Source organism: Panthera onca, chromosome C1, assembly GCF_046562875.1.
Source record: "Panthera onca isolate mPanOnc1 chromosome C1, mPanOnc1 haplotype 2, whole genome shotgun sequence".
Lineage (NCBI taxonomy): Eukaryota > Metazoa > Chordata > Mammalia > Carnivora > Felidae > Panthera > Panthera onca.
Genome location: NC_138346.1, coordinates 117,801,128 through 117,814,352, shown reverse-complemented (window position 1 = coordinate 117,814,352; position 13,225 = coordinate 117,801,128). Strand labels below are relative to the sequence as shown.

General features: G+C 40.4%; 1 protein-coding gene across 1 annotated transcript in view; it reads left to right on the top strand.

Annotated features, from left to right (window-relative positions):
- Window positions 1-13,225, top strand: part of GPHRA (golgi pH regulator A) — a 60,437-nt gene that overhangs the window by 26,963 nt on the left and 20,249 nt on the right. Inside the window, exon 8 of the mRNA XM_060622217.3 lies at window positions 12,171-12,280. Within this exon, the coding sequence (XP_060478200.1) occupies window positions 12,171-12,280 (110 nt within the window). The remainder of the gene's footprint in view (window positions 1-12,170; window positions 12,281-13,225) is intronic.

The window sequence follows — 13,225 nt, the reverse complement described above, 5'->3', positions numbered from 1 at the left end:
TTTGGTAGAATTCACCTGTAATTCCTTCTGGTCCTGGACTTTTGTTTATTGGGAGTTTTTTGATTACTGATTCAATTTTGTTACTAGTAGCTGGTCTGTTCAGAGATATCCTATTTCTTCCTGATTCAATTTCAGAAGATTCTATGTTTCTAGGAATTCATCCATTTCTTCTAGGTTGTCTAGTTTGTTGACATATAACTTTTCGTGGTAGTCTCTTACAATCCTTTGTATTTCTGTGGTGTCAGTTGTTTCATTTTTATTTCTGGTTCTATTTATTTGGGTCCTGTCTCTTTTTCATAATGAATCTGGCTAAAGTTTTGTCAATTTTGTTACCTTTTCAAAGAACCAATTCTTGATTTCATTGATCTTTCTACTTGTTTTTAGAGTCTATTTCATTTATAATTTCTGCCTGATCTTTATTATTTTCTTCCTTCTAACCTTGAGCTTTGTTTGTTCTTTCTCTGGTTCCTAATTTAGATGTAAAACTAAATTGTTTGAGATTTTTCTGATTCCTTGATGTAGGCCTGTGTTGCTGTAAGTGTTCCCCTTAGAACTGCTTTTGCTGTATGCAAAAAATTTTGGATGATTGTTTCTCCACTTTCATTTGTCTCCATGTATTTTTAATTTCCTCTTTGATTTCTTAACTGACCTGTTGGTTTGCCTGGTAGCATGTTTAGCCTCCATGTGTTTGTGTTTTTTCCAGTTGCTTTCTTGTGATGGATATCTTGTTTCATACCATTGTAGTCAGAAAAGATGCATGATATGATTTCAGTGTTTTAAAATTTATTGAGACTTGTTTTGTGGCCAGCATATGATCTGTCCTGGAGAATGTTCCATGTGTACTTGAAAAGAATGTGTATTCAGTTGTTTTGGGATGTAATGTCCTGTATATATCTTTTAAGTCCATCTGGGCTAATGTGTCATCAAAGATGAAGTTTCCTTTAAAAAAATCCAGTTTCCTTACTGATGTTTCTGCCTGGATATTCCATTCATGCATTGATGTAAGTGTGATGTTAAAGTTCTCAACTATTACTGTATTACTGTCAGTTTTTCCATTTATGTCTCTTAACATTTGCTTTATGTATTTGGATGATACAGCGGTTGCATGAAAAGATGTTTACAGTTGTTCTGTCCTCTTATTGGACTGATTTCTTTATCTTTATGTAATGCCCTTCTGTGTCTCTTGTTAAAGTCTTTGTTTTAGGGGCACCTGGGTGGCTCAGTTGGTTGAGTGACCAACTTCAGCTCAGGTCATGATCTCACAGTTGGTGGGCTCAAGCCCCACGTCACGCTCTGTGCTGATGGCTCAGAGCTTGGAGCCTGCTTCGGATTCTGTGTCTCCCTCTCTCTCTGCCCCTCCCCACCTTGTGCTCTGTCTCTCTCTCTCTCTCAAAAAATAAGTAAACATTTAAAAAAAATTTTTAAAGTAATAAATAAATAAAGTCTTTGTTTTAAAGTCTATTTTGTTTGATGTAAGTACTGCTACCCTGGCTTCCCCACCTCTCACCCCCGCTTTCATCTGCATGGAATATGTTTTCTAAGCCCTTCATTTTCAGTCTGTGTGTGTCTTTGGGTCTGAAGTGAGTCTGTGGTAGGCAGCATACAGATGGGTCTTGTTTTTTTATCCATTCGGTCATTCTAAGTTGTTTGATTGGAGCATTTAGACTGTTTACATTTAATCATTGATAGGTCTGTACTTATTACCATTTTGTTCATTGTTTTCTGATTGTTTTTGTGGTGCTTCTGTTCCTTTTTTCTTCTCTTGCTGTCTTGTCTTGCAATTGATGACTTTCTCTAGTGTATGCTTGGCTTTCTTGCTCTTTATTTTTTGTGTATCTATTATACATATTTGTTTATGGTTACCATGAGGTTCAGATATAACATCCTAAGTATGAAACGGTGTATATTAAGCTGATAGTCACCTAAGATCAAACACATTCTGAAAGAACTTTTTTCATTCCCCTCCCCCCCATTATATATTTATGTTGTCATATTTTACATCTTTATATTCATTGTTTTCTTCTACTTATGGCCTTTTCTTTTCACTTAAGGAAGTCCCTGTAACATCTCTTCTAAGGCCTGTTTAGTGGTGATGAACTCCTTTAAGTTTTGGATGTCTGGGACAAACTCTCCTTCAATTCTGAATGATAACGTTGCTGGGTAGAGTATTCTTGGATGTAGGTTTTTTTCCTTTCAGCACTTTGAATATATGTTACCATTCCTTTTTGTTCTGCAGTTTCTGCTGAAAAATCAGCTGATAGCCTTATGGGGTTTCTCTTGTATGTAACTATTTGCTTCTTGCTGCTTTTAAGATTTTGACATTTGACATTTTAATTACGATGTATCTTGGTATGACCTCCTTGGGTTCATCTTGTTTGGAACTCTTTGCTTCCTAGACCTGGATGTCTATTTCTGTCCCCAGGCTAGGAAAGTTTCTGTTACTTCTTCAAATAAGTTTTCTGCCCCTTTCTTTCTCTTCTAGGATCCCTATAATGTTAATGTTTACTTGCTTGATGTGATACAAAAGAACCCTTAGTCTTATTTTTTTTTTAATTCTTTTTTCTTTTTGCTGTTCAGCTTAGGTAGTTCCCATTACCCTTCTTCTAGATCACTAATCCATTCTTCTGTATCCACTAATCTGTTGATTCCCTCTAGTGTATTTTCCTTTTCAGTTATTGTATTCCTCAACTCTGATTGGCTCTTTTTATATTTTCTGTCTTTTTGTTGAAGTTCTCACTGGCTTCTTACCCTTCTCTCCAGTTTCATGAGCATCTTTATGATCATTACTTTAAACTCTTTATCAGGCATATTGCTTATCTCCATTTCATTTGGTTCTTTTTCTGAGGTTTTGTCCTACTCTTTAGTTTGGAACATCTTCCTCTGCCTCCTCATTTTGCCTTTCTGTTTTTATTCTACGAATTTGGTGAAACAGCTACTTCCAAACTTGAGGAAATGCTCCGGGTATCATCATCTTCTGTGTAGACTGTATGTGACTGGTAATTTTTGTTGATTGGCAGAGGCTGGGGGCCTTGGAGCACTCCATTCTGGGTCTGCCCTGGTGGGATGTTTAGAGCTGAAGTGGGTGTGGGCCAGGATGGTCCTGGGCCTCTCTGTGCAGAGGGCACCCTGGCAAGATAGCTGAAGCTGAAATGTGTGCAAGCTACGGTGTCCCAGGGCACTCCATGCAGGAAGCACCCTGACTGGGTGGCTAGAGCCAAGGCTGGCACAGGCCAAGATGCTCCACTCCAGGGGCACCCAGTTGGGGGATGGCTGGAGCTGAGGTGGGGAATGGGCCAGGGTTCCCAGGTATTCCACTCAGGGGGTGCCCTGGCAAGACAGCTGGAGCTAAAGTGGGCACAGGCCAGAGGTTCTCGAGAGGCTCCATACACAGGGTGCCCTAGCAAAGTGGCTAGAGCTGAAACACACGTGAGCCAGGAGGTCCCAGTGCGAGCTGCACTAGGGGTGCCCTAGCAAGCTATCTGGAGCTGAAGTGGTGTCAGCCTAGAGTGTTCCAGGGTGCTTTGTGCCTGTGTCACATGGTGAGATGGCTGGAGCTGTAGTGAACGCTGACCAGGGGTGCCCCAGCGTGTACAGTTCTGGGGCTGCTTTGGTGGGACAGCTGGGACTGATGCGGTCCAGGGGCTCGGGGCTCACTGAGGTGGTAGTCTGACTAGGGTGCTCAGATCCTGCTCCTGTCTGTACTATTAAGGTGGAGGGGGAACATAGACTGTGGTACGTGCCAGCCCTGGCCAGCTAGAGAGAGTTCCAGCAGCTCCCCAGTTGTCTGGTAGGCTTGTAGAGCTGGATCCTTTATATTCAAGTAGTTCTTGTAAACCATGCCTTTTTTTCTGTGCCTCAGGCCAGACAAATCTGTTCATGGTCCCTCAGTACAATTCCTCTCCCCTGCACCCCCTGCACTGTACAGCATTGGCAGGGGGAGGGAGGGGGAGGTTCCCTTTAATACTGAGTCTCCACTATTTTGCCATTCTCTGTGGTCTCTCTACCTTTTGTTGTGCAGAAGCTGTTCAGTCAGCCCTCAGTCATTTTTTTTAATGTTTATTTATTTATTTTGAGGGAGAGAGAGAGAGAGAGAGCTGGGGAGGGGCAGAGACAGAATCCCAAGCAGGCTCTGCACTGTCAACTCGAACTCACAAACCTTGAGATCATGACCTTGAGTCAAAATCAAGAATCAGACACGAACTGACTGAGTCACCCAGGCACCCCAGCCCTTAGTTATTATTCAGGAGGAATTGCTCTATAAATAGCTGCAGATTTGGGGTGTCAGTGGAGGAGGTGAGTTCAGGGTCTTCCTACATTACCATCTTTGACACCTTTTCCTTGGATGTGTACTTTTAAGCCATTTCATCATAAGTCATGGTTAGGAATTGACCCTGATCCCTACATGTACCCCTACAGGTTTTGTCTAGTCAGAATCTGGGATGGTTTGTGATCCTCTAGTAGATCTTATTAATTTGAGCGGCTCTCAGAAGAGTTAGCCTCCTAACTTGGCCTAATTATCACCGCAGTGGAGCTATCAGGGCAAATAAGCTAACATGACAACACTGGGGCCCTTGGGATTCATACTAGAAACACTGTTTTCACAAATACTCCTAGCTGGGCAGGAGTAGTGACCAGAAAACCATCTTTTAATTTACCAGCAGAGAGCCATAGTGAGATGACCTACAAGAAATATAACATCTGTTATGTACAAAAGAATTAATAGTTAAAAATGGGGGTAGGAAAGAGGCACACTGTGTTCTCCCTGGGAACACTAAAGAGAAGATGAAATTTATAGTATTTGGAAAACATTCATCAAAAACCTAGTTCAGGGGTGCCTGGGTGGTTCAGTTGTTTAAGCATATGACTCTTGATTTCAGCTCAGGTCATGATCTCACATTTCGTGGGTTCGAGCCCCCTCATCAGGCTCTGCTGACAGTGCGGAGCCCGCTTGGGATTCTCTCTCTCTCTCCCTCCCTCCCTCCCTCCCTCCCTCCTTCCTTCCCTCTCTCTTTCTGTGTCTCTCTGCCCCTACCCTGCTTGATGTCTCCCTCAAAATAAATAAATAAACTTTAAAAATAATTTTTTTTAAACCTACTTCAATTAGTATGAACACGCTGGTTTAGTGATCAAAGCCTTCAGCTTTTTTCAGGTTAAAAGAATTAAGTGATCTGTTATTTTCTTTTTCTTTTGACTTAGATGTCAAAGTTTTTGTTTTGGTAATCTAGGATATAGCTAAATTATAGTCTGTACTCACAAACAGTATTAATACAACTTTGAAATTGTGGTTTTGTGGAAGATAGAAAATACAGCTATGCAACTCTCCCATAGTATAATGAAAAGAATTTGAGCCAGACAGTCACTTTACAATAAACATGCTAAGTGATCTTGAGCAAATGCTAGACTTAGTTTCCTCATTTGGAAAATGACAGGGTTGGCTAAAGGGTCTCTAGGATCCCTTTCCAACCACAGATTCTGAATTTCTAATTTTTCTGTTGGTGACTAAAAAAAAAACTAGAATATTATAATATGTAAAAGTTTAATGCAAGCTATTACTATAAAGAAAAAATCTTAACCTATACTCTTGAGTTGGTTTGTTTATTTATTTATTTTTAGGCTCTCTTGAAAACTTGTAGAGATAGGGGAAAAAATACATTCACTGGTGAAATTTCAGCACCAGCCACAACTGCCTTCAAACCATGGTACTGCAAAGAGTTTACGTAAATCCTTCTATAGAGAATCATTTTTATGATTCTAGTTTTTACTAGAAAAAAATCGTAAAAGATATTATTCAAAGACACTGGAAAACGAACAGAGGTAAAAATTTTGAAGAGTATCACGTTACCTCACGTTTTGTGGCTTTCTTCCTCGGGGTTGCTCTTCAGCCACTGCCCACTATCCTAGCATCCACTCAGACTGATAAATTTCCAGTTACTCTGGTTTGAACTTGGAAGTGAAATTTTGGAGGCAAGAGACATGTAGAAGTACTAAGATAATAGAATCGAGGTATAAACTATCCAAGTCCCTGCCTCATCACTAAACAATACATTTGCAGAGTAGATACCAGAGAGCCTGAGAAAAAGTAGGGAGAAACTAGAAGGGGGTCTACCCTTGAAAGACATAATTCCCTCTTAATGTGATCTGCAGGTGTGTGGTGCCTTTGGCTGCGTGCATTGCCTGAACTGTGTGTAAGATGGGCACAGAGCTTGAATGACAGAAAGTGAAATTCTTAACTGGTTTAAGGTGTCACAAGGTACAACTTGGGACTGGCAAGGTGCAATTAGAAATTTTAGAGGAACCCCTAAAAACAAAGGGACCAGAGAAAGGATAGGCCTTAAAATATAAAATCTGTTCAGATTCTTTGTCAACCACTAACTAACCTACTCAGGCTCAGCAGAGACCACCAGAGTCAGCTACAAAGAGAGCAGCTGGATGCTGAAAAACTAGGCAAAGATAGTAGTTGCTGCATGCAGTAGGTATGATGGCTTCACAGTTTGAGCCCAGGTAAGCTAACTGCTTAATAGAACAACAACCAACCAAAAAACAAAAAAAACAAAAAAAAACCAGTTCTCGGGGCGGGGTGTGGGTGGGGGTGGGGGGGCGGGTGATAGATTCCCAAGTTACTGCAACATACTATCTGCAGTGTTAAGTTTTCAGCCAAAACTTACTCGACATACAAAGAAATGGGACCAAGCAATCTATGTTCAAGATAAAAAGCAGATAATAAGACACTTAACTTCAAGTGGGCCCAAATAATAGCCTTTAAGTCTTTTTGTGAAATCTATTATGAATTCTAAGAAATGAAGGAGAACATAATATCAGTGAACAGATAAAGCATCCCAAAAGAGAAATGGAAACTGTATTTTAAAAAGAAAACAAATTCAAAAACTGAAAAGTACAATAACTGAAATGAAAATGTCACTAGGTAGGCCTAGCAGAATTGAGAGGTGGAAGAATCAAGTTGAAGATAGATCAATAGAAATTATTCAGTTGGAGGGACGCCTGGGTGGCTCAGTTGGTTAAGTGTCCAACTTCGGCCTAGGTTATGATCTCGTGATTCATGAGTTCAAGCCCCGCATCGGTCTCTGTCCTGACAGCTCAGAGCCTGGAGCCTGCTTTAGATTCTGTGTGTCCCTCTCTCTGCTCCTCCCCTGCTCATGCTCTGTCTCTCTCTGTCTCTCTAAATAAATGTTAAAAAAAAAAAAAATTAAAAAAGAAATTAGTCAGTTGAAGAATAGAGAAAAGACTGGAAAAAATGCAGGGTATTTAAGTATAAAACAATATCAAGCAATTCAAAATGTGGTTGGGGTCCTAAAGAGAGAGAAAGAGAGTATTTAAAGAGGGGTGCCTGGGTGGCTCAGTTGGTTAAGCATCCAACTCTTGATTTCGGGTCAGGTCATGATCCCAGGGTCGTGAGATCAAGCCCCTGCATCAGGCTCCATACTGGGCGTGGAGCCTGCTTAAGAGTCTGTCTCTCTGCCCTTCCCATGCTCAGGTGCATGCATGTGCGCACGCTTTCGTGCTCACTCTCAAAGAAGGGGGCGGGGGTGCATTTAAAGAACTAATGGCCAGAAACTTCCCAAATTTGGTGGAAAATGTTAATTTACAGATCCAAGAAGCTTAACCCCAAGTAGGGTAAACACAAAACTCTACTGAGGTTCATATCATCAAACTACTAAAAGATGAAGATGAAAAAATCTTGAAAGCAGCAAGAGAAAAATGATACAGGGGAATGTTGCAGACTTTGAATCTGGAGCTCTCTCTTGTCCAGCAAGAGATTGGATGCAGAATTGAATATGAGAGAAGCTAATGTCCAGGAGGTGACAAGAGCCCCGAACAGGGGTTTTGCCTCTGTATGTATTGATCTCTCAAGGTTTCACATACATGGTGAATGTGCAGAAACAAACAATAAGATAGTGACCATTAATTTGTAAGAAGCAAAGGGTTTGGGGGGCAAGTGGCGGTAGAAGTTGAGATTAAAGCACAGTGATGTATTGGCGCCAGATGCCAGATGGACAGTGTTTCTCTGTGGGCGATACAGCCACGTAGCTGTTCTCTCCAAAGTGTAAGATTGCTGGAGCGCGCTGCCTCAAGGCTAACAAGGCACCTTTCTACTAGCTAACCTTGGGCGCTTTCGCCCCATAGTGGCTTTGTCCCTCTATTTTCAGAGGCTTCTGTCCTGTGGAGGTGGCTTTTCTCCCTAAGCCTTGTTTTACTTAGTGACTAACCTTGGGCACTTTTGCCCCATAGTGGCTTTCTGCCCTAAGCCTTGTTAACCCACTGGTGCAAGTGTACAGAATTCTTAAGCTTATTTTCCACAGGGGAACAATGCAAAATAATGGTTGTTTAACAGGGTTGCAGGTACATAATAAACATACAGAGACTTAAAGTATTTCTTTAAACTGACATTTAGAAATACAATACCAATTACAATCACTCAAAAAATGAAATACTTAGATGTAAGTCTAACAAAACATATATAGGTCTTACATGCTGAAAACTATAAAATGCTAATCAAAGAAATCAAATATCTACATAGAGAGGCATACCAAGTTTATAGATTAGAAGACTCAAAATAGTAGATATGTCAGTTCTCTCCACACTGATACACAGCTTTAACATATATCCCAACAAGATTTTTTGTAGATTTTATATGGAAAGGCAAAAGTACTTAGAATAGCTAAAACAATTTTGAAAAAGAATAAAATGGAAAGAATCAGTCTGATTTCAAAGTTTATTATGTAGCTATACTAACCAAGAATGTGTGGTATTGGCAGAGGTATAGACACATATCAATAGAAAAGAGCAGAAAACTCAGACATAGACCAACACAAATATGCCCAAGTAATTTTTTTACAAAGATCCAAGAGCACGTCAGCAGAGAAAAGATCGCTTTTTCAACAAATAGTTCTAGAGCAATCGGATATCCATAGATTTAAAAAACATTTTTTTAATGTTTATTTTTGAGAGAGAGACAGAGACAGAGACAGAGCAGGGGAGGGGCAGAGAGAGAGAGGGAGACACAGAATCTGAAGCAGACTCCAGGCTCTGAGCTGTCAGCACAGAGCCCAGCGTGGGGCTTGAACTCAGGAACCACAAGATCGTGACCTGAGCCAAAGTCAGACATTTAACTGACTGAGCCACCCAGGCACCCCTTCATAGATTTTTTAAAAAATGAATCTCAATATAAATTTCACATCTTACACAAAAATTAACTCAAACGTACAACTGTACAACTTAGGGAGAAAGAAACATAGGAAGTCTTAGGAGGGCTCTAGGGCTAAGCAAAGAGTTCATGGATTTGACACCAAACATATAAAAGGAAAAATTGATAAATTAAACTTCATCCACACCACAAGCTTCTGCTCTGGGAAAGACCCTGCTCAGGGTGAAAAGACAAATTACAGACTGGGGGGAAATATTTGTAAACCACAGATCTGAGAAAAAACTAGTGTCTAAAATATAAAAACTTTCAAAACAGAGTTTTAAAAAAAAAGCCCAATTAGAAAATAGGCAAAAGACATGGAGATATTCATTGCAGAGCATATGTAGATTGCTATTAAGTAGGTGAAAAGATGTTTTAACATCCTAAAACGTGAGAGAAATGCAATTAAAACTATGAGATACCACTATACACGTATTAGAATGGCTAACATAAATAAGTGACACCAAATCCTAGCAAGGATGTAGAGAAGCTAGATTACTCATACATTGCTGGTTAAAATGTAGAATAGTAATTCTGGAACACATTTAGCACTTTCTTTAAAAACTAAACCTGCAACGACCACACAACCCAGCAACTGCCTTCCTCGGCATTCATGCCAGAGAAAAGAAGAGTTGGGTTCACAGAAAACTTGTACACTGACGTTTGTAGCAGTTTTATTCATAGTGGCCCAAATTGGAAATAACCCAGATACCCTTTAGTGAATGAATGGTTACGGGGTCGCACATGTACAGAATACTACTGAGTAATAAAAATGAACGAAATGAATGAACTGTCACTAAAACAGCCTGGGTGAATCTCCAGAAAATTATGCTGAGTGAAAAAAGCCAATCTGCAAAGGTTCCATACTATCTGATTCTATTTCTATTACATTTTTGAACTGACAGAATGGAAACGGAAAACAGATTTGTGGTTGCTAGGTGGTTAAAGAGGAGTCAGAGGAGAGAGGGGGGAAGTGGGCTGTACAAGGGCATTATGAGGGATCCTTGTAGTGATGGAAATATTCTGTATCTTGACCATATCAGTGTCAATACCCTGGTTGTGCTATTGTACTATAAATTTGCAAGATGTTTCCATTGGGGAAAGCTGGGGAAAGGGTGTGTGGGATGTCTCTGTAATTTCTTATACTACATGTGAAACTACAATACCTCAAAATGTTTAATTAGAAAGGAAAAGTAATTGCTTTCTTCCCACCTTTCTAGTTTGTACCAGAAGAATAGTAGAATGGTGTATTTAAACCACAGTAGATACTTTTCAGCCTCTTGACTTGCAAACTACCACCAAACCTCAGCCAGGCACATGTTTTTCCAGACTGTGGGGTTTTTTAATGGCATCCAGCTAATAATGAAAAAATAATTTCTTGTTCTGGACTGCCCTTATCATAAAGAGGCAATAATGATGATGGTCACAGGATGTGGTGTTGATGATAGTGACAAAAAGTTCAAGATAAAAGTACAAGTACCTCGTACTATTTTTTTCTTTTTTACCACATCTCCGGAAGTCTGATAATGTTAACCATTTCTTTTAAAAATACATGTTTATTTCTCAGCTGCAACTTATGGTAAGAAAGAGCAAAATTGGTTTAGGCTAAAGTGATAAAATTAAAAGTGAAAGTGAGTCATTTAAAACAAGGTCACGCTTGTTGTGTGCAGCCAGCCTTCACTTCTTCCAGTGATTGTGCCTCCCTGCCTATTCCGGGGCCACGATACAGTGTCGGTCACCTTGATATCATCAACCAGTTCCACTCCACAGCCAGTCGTTGCATTTGTCGTGCTGTAGTCATCGAAACTAAGGACAATAGAAATGGGCCTCAGTGCTCCCTCTCTCCCCACTGCTTCTCTTTTAATCCGTCCCGGTAAACTGAAGTGAACTTTCAAATGAGTAAGATAGAACCTCTTCCTTCTTTATACACTTGTTCCAGCTTTTCCACCTATGAAAATGGCAAGACTCATAACCCTTAGTTCTCCCAAGTCAAAATCTTCCTAGTGAGCCTCTTCTTGGTTGTTAATGAATTCTTCCAACAATGCTAAGTTATAGTGAACATGTGTAATTAAAGAGCTAAAACTTAGAGCTATATCCCATTCACTCGATATCCAGGCAAAGGTCATTTTGAGAAGAAAATTAAGTCAGCATGACCCAGTATACCTCATATTCTTATTGTTAATACCTTTAATCACTGTCTTAAAGAATCTAGCCCACAGAGGGCCACCTGGGTGTCTCAGTCGGTTAAAGTGTCTGACTCTTGGTTTTGGCTCAGGTCATGATCTCATGGTTTTGTGGGTTCGAGCCCGGCATCGGGCTCTGTGCTGCCAGCACGGAGCCTGCTTGGGATTCTCTCTCTCTGTCCCTCTGTCTCTGCTCCTCCCCAACTCATGCTGTCTCTGTCTCTCTCAAAATTAATAAATAAACTTAAAAAAAAAAAAAGAAGAAGAAGAGGCTAGATTTATGTGATTTTCCTGCATTTAGTTTTTGTTCTTTGTCTGCTTTCGAAAAGGAAGGAAAGAAACTTTTTAGTTCTTACCCTGAACCTGGCCCTTCAGGTGTGTTAACTATTTTGTCCTTAAATGATAATGGTAAAAATTACTAATGTAAGTATAGAGCTTTGTAGTTGACGGCATGAGTTCTTATATACGGTTTCAGTGATCTTCACACCCGGCCAGAGATGAGGAAATGAAAACTCTGCAGTCTTCTAGTTTCTCAGTTAGAGCCAATCTTCACATTTCTTGCCTTCGCCAAATTCTGTGCTCCATTGCGTAGGCCACATTGCTTCTTGGGAGTGTATAGTTTCCCCTTGGTTGTGAGTAGTGGCAAAGCGGGACTCCGGAGTTTTGCATTCTTTCCTGAACAACTCAGCAAGGGAAAAGGGCAGTTATGAGACTAGAAGGTGGATGAATACCGACTATGAGGATTAAAGCTCCCTGCTGAGGTTTTATCTTTTCTTTCCTTTCAGGATGGCAATGACACGGAGAACTATGTTCCAGAAGGGGGAGGTGCATAACAAACCATCAGGATTCTGGGGAATGATAAAAAGTGTTACCACTTCAGCACCAGGAAGTGAAAGTATCCTTTATCCCTCTGCCTGATTCTTTTTTTCAACTCTGGACCAAGGCCAGAAGAAAAAAGTAGTGTTGGGATGGTCTTCTCTAAGGTACCTGACTGCATCAGAGTCCAGCTGGCCAGGGCTAGGCTTAGGAAATACAGAGTCATCTCTCCAGTGCCCCTAAAAGATCATAAAACAATTGTCTTTGAGCTCAAGAAATCCTAAAAGTCACTCTTTCCATTTTACAGATAAGAAAATAGACCCAGAGAGGTTAAGTCACACTGTGGTTTGTGGCAAAGATAGGACCTCCTTTTAGTTCTTTCCTCTACACTATTCTATTTCCCAAGTCTGAAAAACTAGCATAAAACACAGTGACTCCTGAAAATGGATGGTTTGTATGTATATGAGCTGGTAAGGGCCCATTTCTAAAGCGATCGGTATTGCTAAACAACTTTTAAGCAGCACTGTATCTTCATTGACTTTTAGTTTGAAGGATGAAGGATATTGGGTTTAATGGGTTGTTCTTGGCCCAGTCGGTTGCAGTGTTTGATTCCCAGATTGAGCAACAAAATCTCTTTGTGTCTACCAGGCTATTAAGTCAAAATTGCTGGGGGGCGGGGGGGATGGGGGGGGCTGGGGTGAGATAGCATGTTCCTCCTTCCTTCTCTAGCCTGAGGGAAGTACAAATTCCCTTTTGCTTCAATTGGAGGAAAAGGATGTAATCTGTCCTTGCTATAAATTGTGACATATCTTTCTGGTGTCAAATGTAGGTAAGAATTGGACCAAAGAAAGGCAGGATGACCATGAGAGAAGAAAAAAAGGATTACATTGAATTCATTTACCCTGGAGACATTTATTTCATATCTTCTATTTCCAGGCAGAGTCCTAAGGGATAAAATGATGAACAGAGTATGTACCCTCTCTCCTCAAGAAGCTGACCATCTAATCATGGGAGAGGCAGACAT